The sequence below is a fragment of the Amblyomma mixtum genome, chromosome 3 (genome assembly GCF_055824585.1).
Source record: "Amblyomma mixtum isolate Tamu chromosome 3, ASM5582458v1, whole genome shotgun sequence".
Classification (NCBI taxonomy): domain Eukaryota; kingdom Metazoa; phylum Arthropoda; class Arachnida; order Ixodida; family Ixodidae; genus Amblyomma; species Amblyomma mixtum.
The window spans coordinates 26,136,743-26,160,665 of NC_143014.1; the positions used below are offsets into that span (position 1 = coordinate 26,136,743).

General features: G+C 47.1%; 1 protein-coding gene across 14 annotated transcripts in view; it reads right to left on the reverse strand.

Moving 5' to 3' along the window:
• Brd8 (Bromodomain containing 8) overlaps positions 1–19,643 on the reverse strand; it is a 127,639-nt gene extending 107,996 nt beyond the window's left edge. For 12 of the 14 annotated variants that reach the window (XM_089578432.1, XM_089578427.1, XM_089578429.1 and 9 more), the window contains exons 1-5: positions 19,017–19,388; positions 18,818–18,887; positions 18,707–18,756; positions 18,513–18,632; positions 14,014–14,094 (exon numbers count right to left, since the gene is read on the reverse strand). In XM_089578432.1, coding sequence (XP_089434558.1) covers positions 14,014–14,094; positions 18,513–18,632; positions 18,707–18,756; positions 18,818–18,887; positions 19,017–19,153 — 458 coding nt within the window. In that variant the 5' untranslated portion in view covers positions 19,154–19,388. Of the gene's footprint in view, positions 1–14,013; positions 14,095–18,512; positions 18,633–18,706; positions 18,757–18,817; positions 18,888–19,016; positions 19,389–19,522 lie in introns of those variants that run through there. The other 2 variants (XM_089578426.1, XM_089578423.1) reach the window with 2 other exon arrangements.
• Between the last annotated feature and the right edge of the window lie 4,280 nt (positions 19,644–23,923).

The following is a 23,923-nucleotide window of genomic DNA, read 5'->3' on the forward strand; positions in this document are numbered from 1 at the left end:
GCTGCCAGCATGCAGGGAAAAAAACTGAGGAGGGAGCGTCTGGCGACAGCCTTAAAGCCTAGTCAGCACCGTCCTTGTTGTCTCGTCTAGTCCTCGTCTCCTTGCGCTGATATTCATTTGTTAAAGCCTAGTGATTAGAAGTAAAAATATAATGAAAAGGAGCGTCGGTTCCCCCCCCCCTCCACCCCGTGATCATGCCACGTGATAGCGTGCAGTCTACCTAGCTTCGCAGCGCGCGCGCATGCGCGGACTAGCGCGGAAGACTGACTGTAGATAAACGTCCTTGCTGTAGACGCCCGCGCCACGGGTCGTGCAGACCATGGATACAGTGTTCTAGAAGAGGTAGTATGCTCACAAGGGAGTGGCGCCTGACGCACTTCGTGTCGCCGCCGACAGGCGGCGCGGTTCGCAGCGTCACCTGAAACTCGCCCGCGCGCCGAAGTAGAACGATTACCGCGCGCTGCTGCAGTGCCCGAAAGAAATGCAGCAATAACGATGTGCGATGCACGAACTTGTTTTCGCGCATTGTAGCAGCGTGCAGTGGTAAAAATTACTACTGTTGTGGCTCATCTACGGAGTGCTCGCAATGTTTTGAAACCTAGGCGCGCCGCCGCGGTGGCTCAGTGCCTATGGCGCTCAGTTGCTAACCCATATTTTGAAGCGATGTCAGTGCACGTTCAAGAACCCCAGGTGGTCGAAATTATCCAGAGCCCCCCACTACGGCATGTTTCATAAGCCTGAGTGGCTTTGGGACGTTAAACCCCACAAACCGAAACCAAACGCTACGCGCGGATAAACGCGCCTCGCTATAAACGCAGTTCTGTGAAAAGCCTAATGCGCTGTCTGCAGTCTCCTACAGAGCGCGAAGCAAGAAATATCCTTGTGTTTTCTTCTGCTGGTAAAATGTGCCACGTGGTTTCGCTAATGTAGCGGTCATAGCGACCGCGTTTCCGCGGCGCGAGCACCACTGGGCAGAATTTTAAAATTGTGTTTACGTAATTCACGACAACATTAGAGCAGCACTTAGCGATTTATGCAGATTATATGAAGCAGCTTTTTATTGCTGTAATTACATGACCTGGCATAGAAAGCCAATAAAATTCGGATACATTTACGCAATGACCTTTATTTACAAGGAAATTAGAACATGTGCACCAGGTGAAACAGGCTCAAGAAGGCTGAATGTGCACAAATAGAGATGTTTACGAACTGTTACAAACGTGCGTCGTGCAGACTGGCCTCACAATGTTTTTGCGATCTTCCTGTGCATTACCGTCTCCCTTTTCTCGTACTTTTCAGAGTTAATGCACTTTGAGAAAAAAAAATGAAGCTGCGTTGTAATATAAAAGCGGATTACATTTTTGTGAGCTCAGCTGAGTGTTCACTGCAACCAATTTTATGTGTAGACTTTGCCTTCACCAGGCTCAGCAGATCCAAACTGCTATCAGCATCTTACTGAAGCATTCCGTAAACATGTCTTCAAGCAATTTTACCAAATAATACTGTGCGCCACGTCGATAGAGAAGTGTGCTTCGGCTCTTTTTGTTCGCGACTGCATCGCCATTTTGGCACCTCTTCCTTTGGCTCCTAAGTATCGGTGTTTTTGTCGTAAGGTAATGCGGCAAATTCGGAAGAATCGTGGAGACAGCATCTTCCGATGCAGCGGCTTGTCACGAGGAATGCGCTCCTCTTTGCCGTCTATTAGGTGCACGAAATCCCTTATTATAAACCGTGGCTCAAAATGCAGTTCACAGACCGCAAAGGACTCATCTAATTTCTTATTTGCACGGTGCAGATTCCTCTCCCGCTCCTTACTTCGTTCTTCATCACGTGGGATGCTGAACAAAGACGCCTTTGGTGCATCCCTCACGCCACTGTAACAGTAATTTCGGCTGCGACTAGGCATTCTCACTCGCACATACTGCACATTGAGCAAATAATCAACCACTGAACGGGCACAAAGGGATACCGCCACGCATACAGCACCGGCGAAATTAGCTTTCGTGCGCCGACACCTTCGAACCAACAAAGCCGTTCCGAGCACACCACTGCTGCCGCCGCCGTCCGATACCACGGAGCAAGGGAACCACTTCAGGTGGAACAGGCGGCAGCGCCCCTGGCGGGCATCAGGGAAGTCGACGCTGGGTGCGCCAAGGCGGAGCGGCGCAGGGATACGGCAGTGAGCCCACTTCCCCCTTCTAGAACACTGTACCATGGAGGAAAAAAAATTCAGGAGGGAGCGTGACATCACGCGGCCAGCGTTTAAGAGGCCGTTTTCTCCCTCAGTTTTTCGCTCTCCCAGTCAGTCCTTTATGTATTGATTCTGGCATGTTTTAGTGCGCGCGATCTGCGGCGCGTGCGTCTACAGCAAGGAAGTTGATCTACAGTCAGTTTGCCGCGCTAATCCGCGCATGCGCGCGCGCAGCGGGGCTAGATTTTACCGCACGCTATCGCGTGGTATGATCACGGGGGACACTTTTTTTTTTTTACTATATCTTTACTTGTTAAGACTAGGCTTCAAGGTTGTCGCCGGACGCTCCCTCCTCAGTTTTTTTTTTCCTCCATGGTGCAGACGCGCTAACTAAAACATACCAGCACCAAAACATAGAGCCGACTGGGAGGGCGAAAAACAGGGGAGGGAGGGGCTTCACGAGCACTTGGCTTGCGAAGGCTGGCCACTCGGCGTCGCGCTCCGTCAGTTTTTTTTTTCCTCCATGGCTGCCAGCTTTCCCTCTAGCTAATAGTAACAAACTCAATGGGTCAGCCAGCTAGGAAAGGTGGGGAGGATAGTGCAGTGCGAGGAGTGCAAGCGTTGGTGTTATTTAGACAAGACGGACCTCCAGAGTCTTGCTGACGCTGTGGATACTAGCTTTGCTTCCAGGCTATGTATGCGATTTAAGGAGGACGTTCAGACAAGAGGCTTAGCCAAGGGGTGGGGGGGCTTACGGGGCTTTTAGACCCACCGTTTTACTCTATCCCTCTCTAACTCATTGATCATGCTTTGCAGGACATGACCTGAGTGACTTAGCAAGGCAATGTCAATCAGCGAATTGCAGATTACTCAGGTATTCTCCATTAACTCTTATCCCCAACTGTTCCCAATTCAGGCCTCGGAATACCTCTTGTAAACAGGTGGTGAATAGCATTGGTGAGATCGTTTTGGTTTACTGGGGTTTAAAGTCCCAAAGCGACTCAGGCTACGAGCGATGCCGTAGTGAAGGGCTCCACATATTTCGACCACCTGGGGTTCTTTAATGTGCACTGACATCGCACAGTACACGGGCCTCTAGAATTTCGCCTCCATCGAAATTCAGCCGCCGTGGCCGGGATCGAACCCGCGTCTTTCGGGCCAGCAGCCAAGCGCCGTAACCACTGAGCCACCATGGCGGGGTGCATTGGTGAGATCGTGTCGCCCTGCCTGACACCCTTCCTTATTGCAATTTTACTGCTGACTTTATCAAGGAGTATGGTAGCTGTGCAGTCATTATAGATATCTTCCAATATTTGCACATAACACTCTTCTACACCGATTCCGCAATGCCTGCATGACCGCCGAGTTCCACTGAGTCAAATGCTTTCTCGTAATCAGTGATATATTCTGCGCATTTCACTGTCACCTGATTGATAGTGTGAATATGGCCTATAGGGACCGGACAACTGTATGGGTGGCACCGCCTCTCAGTGCTTCCCTCGTCACCGGTATGGGCAGGCGCCAGACAGCACACTCCTAAGGGCCATCTGTCATTGGTTTCTGTGGAGTTTGCTTTGGTGCTCTTAATTTAGGTGGTGTCATGCGTGATTATGTCTACTGAAACGAAGTCTAACCAGACTTGTTATGTTGTTGGCTGCACTAACAGCTACGCAAACTCGTCAGAAGCTTCTAACCAAGTAGTTTTTTCAGCATTTTGCGTACATACTTAAGTACAATATATCAATTTTGCTTGCAAAATGCTGACTGATTAAAATGCAAGCTGTGCTTTTTTTTTTCCTGGAATAAAAAGTTGCAAGTATGTGCACTCCAGGTCCTCAAAGCTCATGTTCTTGAGGAAGTGATAATATGATGAGCGAAAATCTAAAAACTTTTCCAACAAAAATCGCAATTGCACCATTCGGGTGTGAAACTGAGGGAAACTCTTTAGAAGCTAGCAAAAGACCTCCAAGCATTATTAATGCGAAAGCATTTCTTGTCTCATGAACGGCGTGTACAGAGCCTGTCATCAGAGCGTGTCGGCAGTGTGTGTCATCGCAACGTGTCTACACGAACTGTCAATCATCCATCATTGGATTAAGTAATAAAGTAGTTGATTAAACAAATGTTTAATTATCATGCATGCTAATTAGACCACTAAGATTAACTGAAATCTTAAATAATTAATTTGGCAAAGTAATTAGTTGAGATAATCAATTACTCAACAAATTAAGTGCTGATGCAATGTACCCATGAATTGGTTAATTAATTATTTAATTGAAGCAATAATTTACTTGCATTGCATTCAATCAAACCACCAGAATGGTTGACTGGGTAATTGAATTATTAGCCAAATTAGTGAATTACATTCATTGGCAATTTAATCAAACTGCTGGTTTATTCATTGAATTAGTTAATTGTCTAAATTAATTAGTACTTTGGTGTGCTTACTAGACGCTCTAGCAACAGGACCCACGTCTTTGGATGCAGTAGAACTGAAGTTAGAGTGAAAACACGACTTAGAAATGGCAAAGGCATAAATAACGAACACATAGCAACATAATCGGCAGCAGTAAGAGAAATGGTTTTACACCTAAGCAGACTTGAGTGCACCATTGGAAGTTTGGCACCAAGCTTCTCTCCTCCAATTCTGCCATAAAGCACTGCCTTTCCGCATGAAGCAAATTCTTTACTGTCAAGCGGTGTTTAATTCTAGAAATGCATTCTGGTGGTTGTTGTGAACACCCTCGTATTACCGTGAAACTTGCCTCGATGCTGCCGTAAGTAATGAGGTTACGTACTATCGTCCCATGAGCACAGCCTTTTTCCTTGCAGGTAAGGCACCCTCCAACTCCGAATGGCACTCATGCACAACGCCACTTCTTTATCAAAGGCGAATGTGAACGCCACAGCATGCTTGCATCGGCTGTACACGCCGGCTTTGCAGGGGCATTTTGCTACAATTACGTTCCCTGATGCGTCCAACTGCAAGCAGGCAGTAATACACATGTAAAACCCCTTTTGTGTAACTATTACAACAGTTACTCAAAGGAATGAACGTGCCCTTAGTTCTAGGTCCATATTGTAGCTAGGTGCATTCAGCTTTGTCTGTGGTATGCAATTACTGAATATGTGCGTGACCACACCTTGACACTCGCGCATGTCGTGTATACAGCTTGTCTCATAAAGGCTCTACCCTTTTTCGAGATTGCCTGATCGAAAAAACTGCATGCAATTATTTAAGCTTTGAAAGCCGCACCGCAGAATGACAGATAGAGCTATATGCAACTGGCTACGCCGCTCCCAGGAGTCCTCATTCCTCTGACGAGCGTTTCGCCACGGGCAGCGCTGTTCCGCTGAGGCGACGGCGGTGCCATACAACGGCCGCCCGGTCCCTATTGTCGAGCATCCTTTACGAAAGCCTGCCTGATCATTTGGTTGATTGAAGCCTAAGCTTGTCCTAACTCTATTAGCTATTCCCTTCGTAAATACTTGGTAGGCAACGGACAGTAAACTGATTGGCCTGTAATTTTTGAAGTCTTTGATATCTCCTTTCTTATAAATTAAGATAATGTTAGCGTTCTTCCAAGCTTCTGGCACGCTCGACGTCGCAAGGCATTGCGTATACAGGGTGGCTAGTTTTTCTAGCACAATCTCCCCTCCGTCCTTCAGCAAATCTGCTGTTATCTGATCCCTCACCAGCTGCTTTCCCCCTTTTCATTGCTCCTAAGGCTTTCTTTACTTCTTCTTTCGTTACTGGCAGGATGTCACATTGCTGTGTGCTATGGTCTCTCTCATTAACGCTCTGATTGCATTGGCTACTGTATAGATTTATGTAGAACCCTTCGGCTATTTTAACTATATCTAGATTGCTAATGACATTGCCCTCTTTGTCTCAGGTGGCACAAAAAATCGGTGGACCAGCACCAGGCAGAAAATAATAATTACCAGCAAACAGTAGTTGATATTTTAAGTTGATTTCTTGAGGTCTTCATTGTTCCAACTAAAACCAGACTACTGACATCAACCTGGGGCTCACTGCAACTACTAGCATTAAAAAAAAAATTATCGAAAGGGGCAAAAATCACAGCACCAAGATCATAAAGGCAAGAGGCCCCAGTGGCTGTCAAAGAGCCTGCCATGCTCACTAAGGAAAGCTGTGCACTGCACTCTACAGTTCAACACTTCACCACTTCATCAAAAATACAGCAATTACTTCGAAACAAAGTTGGCATTTTAGACTATAAACTGAGGGCGTTAGCTAAAAAATGCATTGGTAGCTTCGAAACAGAGCGCGGTGTCAATGGGTCACCAATGACCCATACTCACTGGGGGGAACCGTAAGGGAAGAGCAAAATGCGACACTTCCTCAGACAGCAAAAAAAAAAAAAAACATATTTACAGCATCAGCCATGCTTCTTCATCATCATGATCACCTGCACGTCAGTCATGTGCTTGAGCTGTCCACACCTGTTGGTGGTTCCAGCCCGATCTGCATTTGCTGCTCTGTGTGCTTGTCATCTCTTCACCATCAATACACCCTCTTTTGAAACAAAATAATGATTTTAGAGCATTAGCTCCTCACAGCTGCTTCCCCAGTTTCGCACCATCGACGCTGTCCATAACACAGACCTTGGCATCATGCCAAGATGCTGCACGCCAGTAGCCATCAAATGTTATGAGTTTACGGGAGCGCTGGTCGCAGCTGCTCACTCGGCAAACTTCGCAGTGCAGAACACTCTACTGCAGCTGGCTACACCAGTGTATGTACGATAAGGAATACAAGAGACTGTGTGAAACCAGTGATGTTCCATTTGGGGAATTTTCCCTTTTTCAGAGAGTTTGAAAAATAAAATTTGGTGAAAATAATCTTTCAACAGACTTTAAGGACATTTTTAAGTGCAAAAATTCTCATTTTTTTTTCAAAACTGACGGAGTTTTCCAGCTTCTGCATGAATAAAAAAGCCTGCAATAGGGATTTTTGAGTCTAACTGAGGGAATTTTTGGTTCCGGTATTGAACATCACTATGGAGAAGGAGCATGGTGCATAAGGTGATGTGTGTTGGAGTATGCGCAATCGAGCATCGGAGAGGAGCCTAGTAGTTTAGACCACAACACTTTAAAAATTCTTTGCTCTCACACCACACCTAACACTCAAACATTCAAATCACACACGTAACCATCTTGTGAGTTTTTTCTTTTTTCCAAGCCTAAACGGAGAGGAAGCGATGCAAAACTGCTCCAGCAGTGAGGGCCAGCCAGCCTGCAGTTCTTCAGTGCTTCCACATTCAGATGCGTGTCCCACTCACAACACTTTCCACAGTGCTCGAATTTGGGCTTGTGCAGTCGGCAGCATTTGCAAAAGGAAAACATGCTGCACACACATTCCACTCGTTTCCAGGATGCGGGACCCTTCATGGAATGAGTGCTCACTGTTGACCCTAAAACTGCAAAAGCTTCATTATGGAATTGTCCTATTGCAAATCGTGCCATACAGCATTGAACTGCAGCAGACTCAACTTGGCTGCTCACAAAAGCAGCTCCTCCATTGTTATACAAGTAATATCGGCCGGAAAATAAAATGGACCACCGCTCAGGGTAGCAGAGCTGCTGCGGGGCCGCACAGGGGCGCTGTTATCTCGCGCCGCTCGCTAGCAGCCAGAGTGCCCCGAGTGACGACAAACTTCGCCCTCGCCCTCGCTCGGGGGCTTGTCGCGCTTGATAAATATCTAGTGTTGCGTTCAGCTGCTCTGCTGTTGACAGTCCCGATGAAGGGGAGCCTGCATCGCCTATTCATCGAGCACATCGGGCTGTGGCAGATCAGTTGAACAGCCGCAGTCCGTCAAACCGCGGCTGTGTGAAGAAACGAGTCAGAGTTTTGTTTTTTATTGTCCTTCTATATTGCCCTCATGTTAGATGTTACTGCTAATCCCCTGCATCCATCACAGCCGGATTTTAGGCAACGCGGTCCAAGACGCCACATCGGCAGCCACCGTGACGGGCGCTTTTTCACGCCAGTGAGATAACAAAGACGGCGAACTTCTCTGCGGGAGCTGCTTCTCTTTCAAAGCTGTCGTATTGGCACTGTCTTCACAATAAGCTTAATATTCTGTTCAGCAAAACATCTGCAATTTTTTTTTTTAATTGGGGTCAACGCTACGTAGTCTTTGATGATAATTTCTTTACAATAGTTCAGTCCCGAAGAGATTCTTAGGAAGCCGAATCACAAAAATTATTGTCAGTGATGAAATTTCTTTGCGAAAGCAGATGAAATATCTCATTGGCATTCTTCAGAGTGACCTTAGTGAGACGAAAAGTTGCCGTCTGCCGCAATGACTTGACTTAGTCGTCTTGGCATAGAGTCATATAGTGCCGCCACTAGCTCTGGACGTCGGAGCAGGGCTTCCCATTCCTCTCTGACGGCATGCCAGAGCTGGTCAGCTGTGCCCCCACAAAGGCGCCGTGAGAAAAGTTCCTTCTTCATGACTCCCCAGATGTTTTCGATAGGGTTGAGGTCAGCCCCGTTAGGCGGCCACGGGAGCTGACGCACGGCTCAGCGCTCAAGAAGGTCGCTTACAGCATGCGCCTTGTGCACGGGGCTGCGGTCGTGCTGGAACACGTAGCAGCCATCCGGGAACGGTCCGTTCAGGACGCAGGGAATCATGTGACCGGTAAGGATCTCGCAGTACCTCGGCCCAGTGAAACAGCCCTCGATCCACACGAGTGGGCCGAGGCCGTCCCTACTGATGGCACCCCAGACGCTGACTGAACACCGGCCACTGCTGAGCACGTTGTGGGTGTAGTCAGGAAGATACCTGTGCATAGGACAGCAAAGATGTTCCAACAAACATTAGCATATGTCGGCTCCCAAACTTAAATCAAGTAGCGCTAACATAACAAATCCAACACTCTGCTGAAGCTTCTGTTCGGCAGGAGAGAATAACCTACTTCGTATTCGATACTGAATCTACGTCAAATCAAACAAAAGGGAAAAACGAGGCTGCGCTATATTCTCAATACTACGATGTGTTGCAAAGCATACTTCATTAGCTGTAAGAATGACAGGTCATACCTGCTGTTGAGCGTGCGCCACACACGTTGCTGCTGGTCCCAGCGCGTGCAGAATGTGGACTCATCCGAGAAAATCACTTCCCGCCACTCCTCTGGAGACCACTGCTGGAAGGCTCTGGCGAAGCTGAGTCTCTCTTCTCTCTGGTTTCTTGTGAGGTGCAGCTTTTGAGCTGCAACGCAGTTCATTAGACCTGCTTCTCGCCACCTGGATCTAATGGTGTCGCAGGAGCAGCTCATCCTAAGTTCGTCAGGAACCTCCCTGGCATTCAAGAAGGGGTCTACAACTACTGCAGCAACGATGAACTCATCTTCTTCAAGCTTAGTACTCCTTGGCCGTCCACTGCGCTCAGCAACGGAAATTCTGCTATGTTCGTCCCTGTATGCTCTAGAATTCGGCTCACCGGTGTTCTTGTCCTTCCGGTATGGCGACAGATTTTACGCTGAGGGACGCCTTCTATGCCCAGTCGCACGATCCGCCTTCTTTCCTCGACTGGAATCCTTGGTGGCATTCCTGCGAAGTACCGAAGCCGATGCAACCATTCTCGGTTTTATACGTTCTGCGGTTTCCCGTTATCCAATGGTGAACCTGGGTGTGAATGTTCGTATTTTACTCTTATCAAAGTTATAGGCCAGAGCCTTTACAGTGCGCGCTGCTATCCTGATAACATTCTGTCTGGTCATTGGTCACTGAGGGACCACTGAACCTATAAAACCGAGAACGGTTGCATCGGCTTCGGTACTTCGCAAGAATGCCACCAAGGATTCCAATCGAGGAAAGAAGGCGGATCGTGCGACTGGGCATAGAAGGCGTCCCTCAGCGTGAAATCTGTCGCCGTACCAAAAGAACAAGAACAGCGGTGAGCCGTATTCTTAGAGCATACAGGGACGAACACGGCAGAATTTCCGTTGCTGAGCGCAGTGGACGGCCAAGGAGTACTACGCTTGAAGAAGATGAGTTAATCGTTGCTGCAGTAGTTGTAGACCCCTTCTTGAACGCAAGGGAGGTTCCTGACGAACTTGGGATGAGCTGCTCCTGCGACACCCTTAGATCCAGGTGGCGAGAAGCAGGTCTAATGAACTGCGTTGCAGCTCAAAAGCTGCACCTCACAAGAAACCAGAGAGAAGAGAGACTCAGCTTCGCCAGAGCCTTCCAGCAGTGGTCTCCAAAGGAGTGGCGGGAAGTGATTTTCTCGGATGAGTCCACATTCTGCACGCGCTGGGACCAGCAGCAACGTGTGTGGCGCACGCTCAACAGCAGGTATGACCTGTCATTCTTACAGCTAATGAAGTATGCTTTGCAACACATCGTAGTATTGAGAATATAGCGCAGCCTCGTTTTTCCCTTTTGTTTGATTTGACGTAGATTCAGTATCGAATACGAAGTAGGTTATTCTCTCCTGCCGAACAGAAGCTTCAGCAGAGTGTTGGATTTGTTATGTTAGCGCTACTTGATTTAAGTTTGGGAGCCGACATATGCTAATGTTTGTTGGAACATCTTTGCTGTCCTATGCACAGGTATCTCCCTGACTACACCCACAACGTGCTCAGCAGTGGCCGGTGTTCAGTCAGCGTCTGGGGCGCCATCAGTAGGGACGGCCTCGGCCCACTTGTGTGGATCGAGGGCTTTTTCACCGGGCCGAGGTACTGCGAGATCCTTACCGGTCACATGATTCCCTACGTCCTGAACGGACCGTTCCCGGATGGCTGCTACGTGTTCCAGCACGACCGCAGCCCCATGCACAAGGCGCGTGATGTAAGCGACCTTCTTGAGCGCTGAGCCGTGCGTCAGCTCCCGTGGCCGCCTAACAGGGCTGACCTCAACCCCATCGAAAACATCTGGGGAGTCATGAAGAAGGAACTTTCCTCACGACGCCTTTGTAGTGGCACAGCTGACCAGCTCTGGCATGCCGTCAAAGAGGAATGGGAAGCCCTGCGCCGACGTCCAGACCTAGTGGCGGCACTATAAGACTCTATGCCAAGACGACTAATACCCCTGTCACACTAGCAAATTTAATGTCATTCGAATCGAATGACATTAGCACCTAATGTCATTAATCGACTGCTACACGGGAACATGTAATGTCATTAGGTTCGAATGACATTCGCCATCGAATGAGTTAGGGGAACTTATTCGCATTCGATTTCGAACCGAATGCGTACTCTGGACACCAGATACGCAGCCCGAACAAGCGACGCGAAAAAAATAATGTGCACACTGCCAAACTTAGAAAGGGCATTTATTTAGTTCCGCTAAAAAAAGTTAATGTTCGTGTGAATCTGTTCACACTAGAGGCTGTCGTGGATAGCTGTTACTCTCGGTCTCAGCAGCCTACCGCAGCGGCCGACCGTGAAGCAGCGTCTTTCCCGCGACCGTCGGTCATTTTGGGATGCGTGATTCTTGTTCGTTGGCGTGCCATGTTCTTTAAGCTCGAAGGTACTTAAAGACGTAACTGAGCAGTTCACCTTTTGGAAGTCATTTCCAAGCTCCGCGCGTGTCCGCGCGCCGCCATGTCAGCCATTTTGTTTGTTTACATTTATCGGATTTGTGGTTGACTTTGTACTTGGCTTGGCTTTTGATGGCTAAAGTGGTGCAGATTGGCCGCAAATAATATTTTAAGCTTATAATACGGCACACAAACATTTTCACCCGCTTTTGAAACACTGCACAACAATTTCAAACATATTTTATGCGCGCTGATGTCATTCAGTTGGACTATTTTTTTTCACTGATCATCGATGCCATCATTTTTGAATGACATTATTTTTTTCAGTGTAGCACCGAAAGAGACCGAATGACATTCGATGCATCGAATGCCATTAGGTTCGAATGACATTAAATTTGCTAGTGTGACAGGGGTAAAGTCAAGTCATCGCGGCAGACGGCAACTTTTCGTCTCACTAAGGTCACTCTGAAGAATGCCAATGAGATATTTAATCTGCTTTTCCAAATAAATTTCATCACTGACAATAATTTTTGTGATTCGTCTTCCTAAGAATCTCTTCGGAACTGAACTATTGTAAAGAAATTATCGTCAAGGTCTATGTATCGTAGAACCCAATTAAAAAAAAAAATTGCAGATGTTTTGCTGAACAGAATACCAAGCTTATTGCGAAGACAGTGCCAATACGACAGCTTCGAAAGAGAAGCAGCACCTGCAGAGAAGTTCGCCGTTTCTGTTATCTCAATAGCGTGAAAAAGTGCCCGTCACGGTGGCTGCCGATGCGGCGTCTTGGACCGCGTTGCCTAAAATCCGGCTATGAAGGATGCAGGGGATTAGCAGTAACATCTAAAATGAGGGAAATATAAAAGGACAACCAAAAACAAAACTCCGAATCATTCCTTCACATAGCCGCGGTTCGATGGACTGCGGTTGTCCAACTGATCTGCCACAGCCCGATGTGCTTGATGAATAGGCGATGCGCGCTCCCCTTTGTCGGGACGGTCAACAGCAGAGCAGCTGAACACAACACTAGATACTTATCAAGCGCAACAAGCCCCCGCGCGAGGGCGAGGGCGAAGTTTGTCGTCACTCGGGGCACTCTGGCTGCCAGCGAGCGGCGCGAGATAACAGTGCCCCTGTGCGGCCCCGCAGCCGCTCCGCTACCCTAAGCGGTGGTCCATTTTATTTTCCGGCCGATAGTACCTTCTCGTAAATGCACTCCATTGCTGCAGCGCACCTTCAAGCAACACATTCAACCCACTATCCTTTTGGTTTTAATGTTAGCACAGATCGTAACAGTCATATATATACTGCAGTATAAATACTGCTGCGAATCTCTGTACTGACTGTTCATTCCCACTCAAAGCCGCCAACACCCGGCTTTATCTTTCTGTCTGTGATGCGACCAGACTTATCTCAGTTGATCACGGCCACGCGTAACTGCTTCCCCATGTTTCCAGATTGTTGTAGTTGCTTTTGGTTCCTTATCTCGAAAATTCTTTGCCAGCTTCAAATTAGCGGCCAAGAATTGCAGGCATTCTGTTCGATGACCACCGAGCACGCTTGTCGCTACACCGCCACCAAGTCATTCAGTTCTTTGTGGACGCGAGTCAGCCCAACAAAGCGTTTTCACTTGGAAGCCTTTTTGCCATCTTCCTGCTCGCCAGACTGCCGTTACCATTGCGTGGCAATATGAAGGAAGCCAACAGTCACCGAATACAAATTTGTGGGGTTGATAAATAAGAAATGGATAAAGTAATTATTTTATTGCTGAAAATAAATGACTAGAAAGTAGATAAAAAATAACCACATGCCACCAGTGGGTCCAAACCACCCCACCTCCGAATTTCATGTCTGGTGCTCCACCAACTGAGCTGAGCTACGGCAGAGACTGTCCAATCTTTTGCTTTTGGAGGTACTTATGTAGTGCGTAACCTAACCTTGAAGAGTGTTCACCTTTGCCACCCCTGTCAGAGGTCTTGGGTTCGGATCCCACCAGTAACATGTGGTTTTCTTCTACGTTCTAACCAATTATCTTTCAGCAACAACATAACTGAATTATTAACTTTGTATCAATCAACACCACAAATTAAAAAAAAAGATCAAAACATTCTCTTATGCTCCTTGGTTTCGGAGATTGTTGGCTTCCTTCACATGCATGTCATAACAAGGCCCTCATTCCCATTCCCTTGTCTGCTCAGCCACTGTATAAATAAGTCATGCAAGCTGCACAAGGTGAAAACGAGTCAAGAAGGGCATTTCAAAACAGCAGTACTTAGTTACAGGTATGAAACAGCCATAAAAGCCACTTACTCTTGAATCTGTTTCAACAGCTCGTCCAATTTGTCATCTATGCGTCCAGCGTTGAGTTGTTCTATGTCCCAGCGGTATTTCCTGAAAACAGCGAATTCAAAGCTTTACTTCTGCTACACTTCAATGTTAAAAAAATAAGGCATTATGATACAGAGAAGTATCATAATTATGAGAAGTATGATACAATGGGAGCAATGCAAACAGCCTCCAAAGACAATCCAGAATTAACCTATGTACAGAACATCACTATATGCCAGAAACCCCCCCTCACCATTTTCAGCCGAAGTACTGACTATCACACAATATGCTCCAAATCCCAGGCCCAACTGGATCACATGGCTGTAATGGCATGTGAGGTTCAGCATCCCAAAGCTACATGCAGGCTAGAGCAAGCCCCAGTGGAAATCTCAGGAATAATTTTGACACCCGGGCCGAATTACGAAAAGATCAGATCACAAACCTGTTCCAAACAAATCCATTAGCCTCGCTCTATTGGTCAATATGCCCACCAGTCTGTGCCAACCAATAGGAGCACGGCTTTGTGACCGTTTTGTGACTGTTGCGATTATGATTGTTCGTAATTCGGCCTCTGGGGCTCTTTAACGAGCATCGACATTGCACAGCACACGGTTGTTTTTGCATTTCACTCCCATAAACTGTGGCCACTGGACCACATGACTGCAATGGCCCGAACTGCAGGCCAACTAGACCATGAGACTCACGCCCTCCTGGGCCATATTCCCTTCTGCGAGCAGGAAAATGCAGTTTTTATTCACAACACCAACGGCAGCATCCTTTGCCCTAGAGAAAGCCACTCGCACAGACACTCAAGCAGCACATTCCTGCCCCCATTCCCATGGATCCAGCAAGAGAATGCATGCCCTGTGCCAACAGATAATGCCAACAATGTACAACTAAGCAAGAAACCATAGAAAGAAAGCATTCTCTAAAAAAAGGCAGCATAACAGGATGGAAGTTAGATCACTTCAACAGGGACAAGTGCACAAGCCTTTTAATGTTAAAGTGCTACCCATGACTGTTCAAGTTGACTTCATGCGAGTTTCAGCCCACAGGCGATTGCAAAAAACGTGCAAAATCACAAAAGCTTTTCAAGCACATTTCCTCCACACTTCCAATGCAAGCAGAAAATAACGCAAAAATGCACACGCAAGCTTGACTTCCAAATGTCTTGTACCTAAAACATAGCAAAAGCTGAAACTCAGTAAAGTATGTCTCGTGGACATTATTTTACAAAAAAAAGGCAAGTTAATTACTAAACCAGCTATACTAACCACACAAAAAAATATGAAAAAATGAAATCATGGCACTTTTCTTTAACACAGCTCTTTTCTTTAACACAGCTCAGCAAAGAAGACACACTGACAGAACATGTGCTGTCAACATTATGAAAGAGAATTTCACAAAACAGCCAGTCACACAGAAACTATCATAATTTTCTATTAACAAAGGATGACTTGAAAACAATTTGAAGTGCTACGTGTTGCATTGGGTTTTATGGTGCAAAAGGAGCTGAGGCTATCAAGTAGCAAACACAAGATTAAAATTAAAATGTCCATATGTTGTGCTGCAAGAAATAAAGGTTTTTCAAAGCTGAAGTTTGTTAAACACATTTTCTTCCTTTGGGCACAGGAAGACATATGACAAATCTAGCACTGCGTTTTCTCCAAAGAGCAACCTAGGGTGAAAGGGATGCCTTCATCATAAAATGCACTAAGATGCTTTTTTCGTAGTATCTCAAGTTTCGTACATGTACGCAAAATATTGCTGTTGGTGTTAGCAGTGCACACGAAACAAGGACGGACAGAAAAGGGAACGAAACACAGCGCTGTGTTTCGTTCCCTTTTCTGTCCGGCCTTGTTTCGTGTGCACTGCTAATACCTACAGCATGAAAAACCAACTAGCCCAAGAAAAGACGAGTCACAAAATATTGTTTACTCCAACATCTCCGCGTGCTTTACATAGAGGTTTGTAACAACCAAAACTGTTTTTGACACAGTATGCTTTCTTGTTGCCTACAAAGTGCTTACAAAATGGTTTCACACATTGCTAGCCTTTGTAGTACCGCGACGGAAAGATGGTTTGATTTGGTTTGGTTTATCGGGGTTTAACGTCCCGAAGCAACTCATGCTATGAGGGAAGCCGTAGTGAAGGGCTCCGGAAATTTCGACCACCTGGGGTTATTTAACGTGCGATGTCAGTGCACGCCTTCCTACCCCAACAGGTGCAATGAGTAGGTGAGCAGTTTACTGCATCCAGTAGCCAGTTTACAAGGGAAGCAGCATAGTTTCACATATTTTGACAAAATGTCCAGTCCATTGCTGGACACATTTCAGATGGAATAATCATGGTAGTTTCATGAAAATTTTTGTCAGTAAAGGAATGAACCACATTCCTGCGATAAAGAGCACAGTTCTGTTGCAAAAAATCATGTGTCATAAAGGATTTTGTGACGGAACAGCGCAAAACACCCGGTGTCCCGGTGTTTTGCGCTGTTCCGTCACAAATGAATAACCAACATGCCCAAGCTAGCGTCCTGGGTCATAAAGGATGGAGTGTGAAACTTTTGCAACAATCAGAACTTGTAAAGAGAAGCTAGTATTTTTAATAATCCTTTCTTTTTATAATATAAGGGCGTTCTTTCTTTTCACAAGCACGTAACAAATAATTTTAAAACTTGCTACGCCCTGCATCTGAATACAACTTAAATAACGTTATGCATTCAAAAAAGTCAACATGTGGGAAAGCATAAGCCCGCCCGCTCACTCTGTGAGCGCAATCGCCGCGCACTGCGGCGTGATGTAACCCGATGCCAAGCAATTCCACCTTTGCATGGTTCAACGCAACAGGCGCCACGACGCCACCGCACCACTTCTGATCTGCATGCTAACTTCATGAAGGCAATCTCCACCGTACCGCAGCCCACACTACGCCTTAAGCGTATGACACAATAGCTAATGGGTTTAATGCCCATACATGCACCATACATGCACAACTGGTCTTCTTCTATTCAACATTCATAGATCCCCGGAAGTCCTCATACCACTCCTGGCGCTGTGATGCAGCGGTTAAGCGGTGATCCACTGCCCTGGAATGGCAGGTGCCACCGGTGAAAATTTTGTGATCCAGGTTGCTCTTCCCGAGCAACCTTGCGCAATCAATCATCACTTTAACCGCCACCTGCCAGGTTTCACGAGGACACTATCTTTTATGGGTACCATGAATTGAAGATGAAAAAAATGTATGCTTTTTGAACCACACACACACACAAAAAAAATACAGCATCGGGACAGTACAGATGCATTGTTCATGACCAGGTTCAAGAAATGAGAACTGCAAAATATGAATTATGTGCCTTTGTTGAATTATAGAAATAACTTTTGTAAGGAAGACAGCTTTGCTCTCATGCTGGAGCTGTTGTCTTATTCTTGTATGTGCAGTTTCTAAGCTGTCTAACACTGCAAGAATTTGTTATGTTAGCTTAGTATTTGTGGTTCTGAATTTGCTGGAACCAAGTAAATGTCTCCTTTGTTTCCGTTTTGCTGGTTTTTTCTCTAGTGCAACCAGTTGAAACACACCACATCATTGATCTCACCTGCTTAATATATCAATATTTTTTTAGACATGGCAGTTTAAAATTCGCAGTCAAGATTGGGCAGGCATTCAGTGCTGCAGATATTTACAAGTGTGCGTGCTGTGTAGTTACCTGCTGCTTTTAAGTATGTTTGTATGGTTGCTGTGGCCCTTTTGCTTGTGACAGAAAAACAATTTTTAGCACATTTTAAAGGGAAATGTATTTACTTGCAAGTGATATGTGATGTTGACGTCAATTTTGGTTGGAACATATGCGGTGTGTTGCAAAATACAAAATGACCAAAAAAGCATTTCTGTTAGGCTTATATTTATTACTGCTATTATTTATACATACTGCAATCCCGTGGAGGGATTTTGGCAGGGTGGGGATATATCAAAAAAGATCATTCCAGTAGATGGAAGAACATAGCAGACATATTCATAGTTACACTGACTGCTGGATACAAGTAACATAACACGAGCTGGAGCAGTGTAAGTAGCTCACAGCTAATTTCAATTACAAAAGTGAACGCAGGCAACATTCAGGCACATACATAAGCTACATTTACTGCCAGCAACTTTGAAAGGCATACAGCAGCGGAAATAACTCAGCGTCTCAAGATCACCTAGCCCCTAGAGGCACCACTGCAATCCCACAGAATGCCGCTCCGTGCGCTAACGCTCAGGCGATGCAGGATATTATCAGCTGGAAAGCGTTCGCTGTACAGCGGCAAAGGGATTCCGTCAACAAACGCATTTGGCGAGCAACAACAGAGCACCCATAAAACCACGTACCTTACTGTGCTCAAACTAAACTGAGCGGGAAACGACTAGCAGTGCGATAAGGTCAGATTTCCACATGCGCGGTTGGCATGCTGTAGTACTGCTACCAGAAGAGAAGTACGTACTTGTGCCGTTGCTGTTCCTCTTGGATAATCTTCTTAAGCTCTTCGATGCGCTCCAATGTAAGCTTTCTAACGATAAGGGCGCCCGGAGTCTCGATCTCACCGCGTTCTCCTCGCTTGCGCCTGTAATCGGAACATGCTGCTAGCAGCAACCACCAAGGTTCGAATGCACAAGCAAGGACCTTCTGAAAACTCACTTTGGTGACTCCACTTTTTCCAGAAGATCCGCATACTGGAGGGCACAATTCTGGCAGAGGCAAGAAATAAACAATCCTGATGCACCGGCAAAAGAGCGTAGCTCAGCCTACCTTTTGAGAGAACCAATCATTTGGCCGGTTACTTTCGCCGAAAGGCCGTATCGCTCTGCTCACAGACACCCTGAAACAAACGCACACCGTTCTGTACTGCGCGGCCAGCACCAGTCCATTATCAAGGTATGGCGCTAAAAAGCTGGTGACGCTCAACGCACGTGCTTCGCACCGCGCAAAGCGCAGGCAGATCCCGTACCAATTCTGGTCTCCGCTCCTCAACACCGACGAAGCCAAACAGAGCCGTTCGCGCGTAGACCACACATCAGTAGGAATTTGTTTGAGGCGATATTCTGAAAGGAGATCAAGCAACGCAGAATGTTCATCACCCGGCATTATATCAGGCCGGGACGCTGGGTCACAACAAGCTCTTGACGCCCGACAAAATAAAGCTATTAACACCGGGTCTTCAGTGGTAATGCAACCACTTCTAAGGTAAAATTAATGACACTAATTAGTATTCTGCCAGCACGTTTGAATGAACGTCAAAACAATTTCACTCTCATGTGACAGCGGGTAAACTATGGGGTAAACTGATACGGGCGCCAGTGCCTCAGCAAAACCAGTCACGCTTCGATGACGTAAAAGTATAAAGAAAGTGGTCACTTTTTAATTCAACATAAGTAACCGACGCTTTTACTACATAATGTTAACAGAAGTAGGCGTATGAAAACATTTAAGAAACTTTGAAAGAGAAAGTCCTACTTGACGACGACGCCATCTTGTATTATCATTCAGAATTGCGTTGCGGTATCAACGCTCCTCACGCGTACACGGCCGGACTGGAGAGGCGACCAGGCGCCAGGCGGCAGCGCGCGCGCTTTGTACGGCCTGCGCGCTGGGGGTGTTTTCTGTCTGCCGCCGCTGCACGACTACGGCGCTGTCATCCTACCCTCCTTAGGGTGCCTCGATGCGCGCGCGCTCCGTTGAGGGTGAAGACAACTGCGTCGTCTGCTACGGCGGCCGCCATTGCCATGCCCACTTCAAAGGCGCGGGGCGTGCTCCAACAGGCTTTGTGCACTTCCCGCTGCAAAAGCGCGCTTGTCTTCGCGACCAAAAGAAAACACAACTGCGTTTCGCGCCTTTTCTAATGAAGTGGCAACAGAATAGGCTTGTAAGGGACAACTGTCCAAATATTTTAAGATTTGGACGGTCGTTTCTCCTCGCACACGACGACTCCGGTGCTGGATTGGAAATAGTTCATAGAGCGCACTAGGAACCTAACTGCAGGATTAAAATAAATAATAACAGCAATATCGTAAGCAGGTAGATTGCATTCAATCACTCAATTGTAAATAATTAAGAACGCTCCAATAAGTGATAGCAGGTACCAAAAAAAGCCTATGCAGATGCACTGAAAAAGTGAAGCTTTATTTTCGCATGGATGACTAATCGAACAAATTCACTTTTTCTCAGCTGTTATAAAATGTTTAGGAGAGTACAACTAATTTTATTTGTAACAAACTCAGGGGCACAATTATGCCATGTGTACTATAAGCGGCTTTCCGCGCATATCATATCGAGCAATGAAATCAGGCAGGTGGCATCACCGATGTGAGCTGCAGTCGGCAGACTGTTACGGCTGTCACTAAACGTTTTAATGCGAGAGCAGCTCTCGCATTCCTTGGCTCGTTGTGCCAAAAGCCCGTCGTCACCGCGGCAGGAATGCGCGGCAGGGCTCCCTCGCTGCAATTAACCCAGGGGGGGGGGGGGGGGGGTTATGACGAGTGTATTGTCACCGCGGGGGTGACAATGCACAAGTTTAAACCTGTCGGCATGGTGAAGGAAGGAGCGAGCAGACAGGGAATATTCCTGCAGCTACCGAGTGCATTAAAAGGAAAATCCCCGCGGCCAACATCAGCTGGTCTTCAGTTTTCGGAGAGCGAGGGTGCGGTGCTATGCCGTCTTCACCATCTGAAGTTCAATCACTCGCGTCCACATCATCACGCGAGACAGCAAAGCGTGGCCGTAGGCGGCAGAGCATGGTCGTCTCGCTTTGTCGCGACCTCATAATCAGCAACTTTCAGAGCCTCACAAAAATTACGTAGCCGCACTAAACATTGCAGTAGCATTTCCCCGCAACCCTACATTCAGAGACAAGTAACGCTCTCGCATTTACACATCACAAGGATTGCTTAAGTGCCCCCATAATCGAAATGGACTGCACTTTTCCTTTATTTTACTATGAAGGAGAATTGTTCGCGCCATTGTGAAGAGATTTCATGTTCATTGTTTCAAGTTAAAATGCAGTCAGTGAGTCAGAAGAGCAGGCGCACCAAAAACAGGCCTCAAACTTTTTTCAGCGAGAAAGTCTCATTCAAAGGAAAATACTCGAACAACGCCCTTTTTTTTTCTTTTTTTTGCAGTCCATCTCGTCGAGTGAATGCGGACATTTTTGTTTTCTTAGAAGGTGCCGAACTTTCCGGGCAGTGATACTTGTTCTGTGAGCAATCTAATTTGCTCCCAAATTCGCCACACAATCCCTGTGCACCAAGTTGCTAATCCTCAGCGGCACTTAATTTCAGAGCGATGATATTTACATTTCCCTGTTCAGACCTTCCACATTTTCTCTCAATAAAAATAAATTGCGTACCTCAACGGCACGCACATGCGAATCCTATGGCGTACGAAGGAAAGTTTTACTCATGCTGCAAATGCACGATCTGTTTGTCTGCTGCCACTTGTCGCGCTTAGTATTTACTGCCAAAAGCAGCCTTCTCTTGGGGTCCCTCGGGAACTGAAATATTCTCCATCCATTTCTGGAGTGGTTGGTGCACTGCGGCACACAACAACCCGGCATTTTTCGATGCGCGCCCGGTCAGCACCAAGAGAAAAGGCGACAAAGCGAACGCACGTGTTACGGCCGCCGCGCCGCCGCGAGAAAGGGCATGAAAATGGCCGCCGATGGACTGTCACGGCCGGCGAGGCGGCACTCGCCCTCCCAAAGGGTGACTCCACCCTAGAGGGGGCGCGCGCGCATCGAGGCACCCTAACCCTCCTTAAAGCCCCTCTATAGACCAGATTTTTTTACCCTCGCACGCAGGCTGCGGACGCGCGCCTACTCTCTACGCCAGTCGCCATCTGTCGGCGCGCGCGGCCCGAGGGACTGCGGGTCGCGCCGGCGCCGCGCATAGAACGCATGTTTACGTGTTCGCTTCTGCCGTTTTGTGCTCCATCAGCTAACGTATGAGGGTGTGTGCTGTGCGTCACTACTCACATTTGCCCTCTTCCAGACAGTGCTGCGGTTATCTTGTGCGCAGTTACTCGTTAACGTGACATCCGAGGGTAGTCGACCAGGTAGTGTACCGACTGGAAACCGGCACTTCGAAGCAGATTTCTGCGCTGTCGTGTCGTTTGTTGTCGCCTTTTATGTGCGATATCATCTATGATAATTTTATGCATCAGAATATAGATCTATTGATTTGACTCTGTGGAATAGTAACTGGATAGGCGAGCTGCAGACTGAAGGTTGTCCCGACGGAGCGCGTGTTTTCGATCACTAGTACGTGTTCGGCATCCTTGCGCTGAGCTTGCTCTTGTTCCCATTAAACACATTTCATGCACAGGATTGTAAGCACGACCGCTACCGAATCCAGCTGCTTTTTCCGCACACATGTCAGAGGTATCTGGGGGGTAAAGGTTTATCTATATTATCTTTCTGCTGTTGGTATCTACCTTAGCTTGGTTTGGTTTATTAAGGTTTTACGTTCCAAAGCGACTCAGGCTATGAGGGACGCCGTAGTGAAGGGCTCCGGAAATTTCGACCACCTGGGGTTCTTTAACGTGCACTGACATCGCACAGTACACGGGCCTCTAGAATTTCGCCTCCTTCGAAATTCGGCCGCCGCGGCCGGGATCGAACCCGCGTCTTTTGGGCCAGAGCAGAGAGCCGTAACCACTGAGCCACCGCAGCGGTGCGGTGTCTACATTATTCATAGGAAAATATGCGCGATTTCATTACATTTTCCACACTTAGCCAAACGCCTACGCAACGCTCTCACACGCGGCGAGAGCTCCTGAATAACATACCGCGACTTCGGACCTCAGAATTAGTGAAAGCTGGATTAGCTGCTCATATCTATTCAAGCTTTTATAAATTAAGCGAAAGTGCGTTTTTATGCACAAGGTTGCATAAACCATGACAAAATTTGTTTTCTGTTGGCGCTGCGACTCAGTTGAGCTCACAGCGGTAATTTGTTGATAAACTGGCGCGGCGACAAGAAAGCCGTTTGTGGAAGTGGGGGGGGGGGGGGGGGGGGCTTTATGGCCGGCAGGAAGGAATAAGAGTGCATGGGAATTGGAACTGCATACTAGCCGCACACCTAATTCTTGATATTGAATAAAAAGTTTCTTTGCGGTGGAGCACCAAGACGGAATTCGATATAAGCACGAGCGCGTTCTAAGCGCCGGCACAATTAACCTGAATGTCAAACTAAATGTCATTAAAACGCGTCAATGTTATCGCTTTGATAACGTAAATACTTCCTGCAACACAGCCACGCAGCGGAAGTATGCTCGACAATGTTTTTTTAGCGCCCGAAGCGCGGCTATATGCAGGCGCGGCCGCGGAACTGCCGCAGCCCCGCAGTCCCCAATGAAACGCCCGCACCGCGGCGCGCCAGTCGGTGCAAAATGGCCGCGCCCAGGAGAGGCTCAAAAATCTGGTCTATAATTTGAAAGTAGCGACACTCTCCTCCACTCCGGCGTTTTCCTCCTCGAATATCCTCGCCCGCCGGCTGCGCGCGCTGCACACGGCACGCTTTTTTGGCCATCGCTCGCTCGCCGTCCGGGCAGTTGGCTGGCACATGCGCGCGCTCTTAAGTTCGCGCTTTTTCCACGCTCTGTTATTGAATAAAAACACGAGAAAGACATGCGACACGCGTGTCTACCACGAGCCACATAAATTATCGTGTCATACGCGCAATGAAAGTGCCAATACGAGCGCTTCCGGCATGAACAAAACCACTTGCTGCATACATCTCACATCCTTTTTTTTTTTACTTTTCAATGCCGTCTGTCTCAACACGGCATAGTATATGAAGCATAATATTTACAATATATTTGAACATTCCTGAATATTTTCAGCATACCAATGTTTAGTTAAAT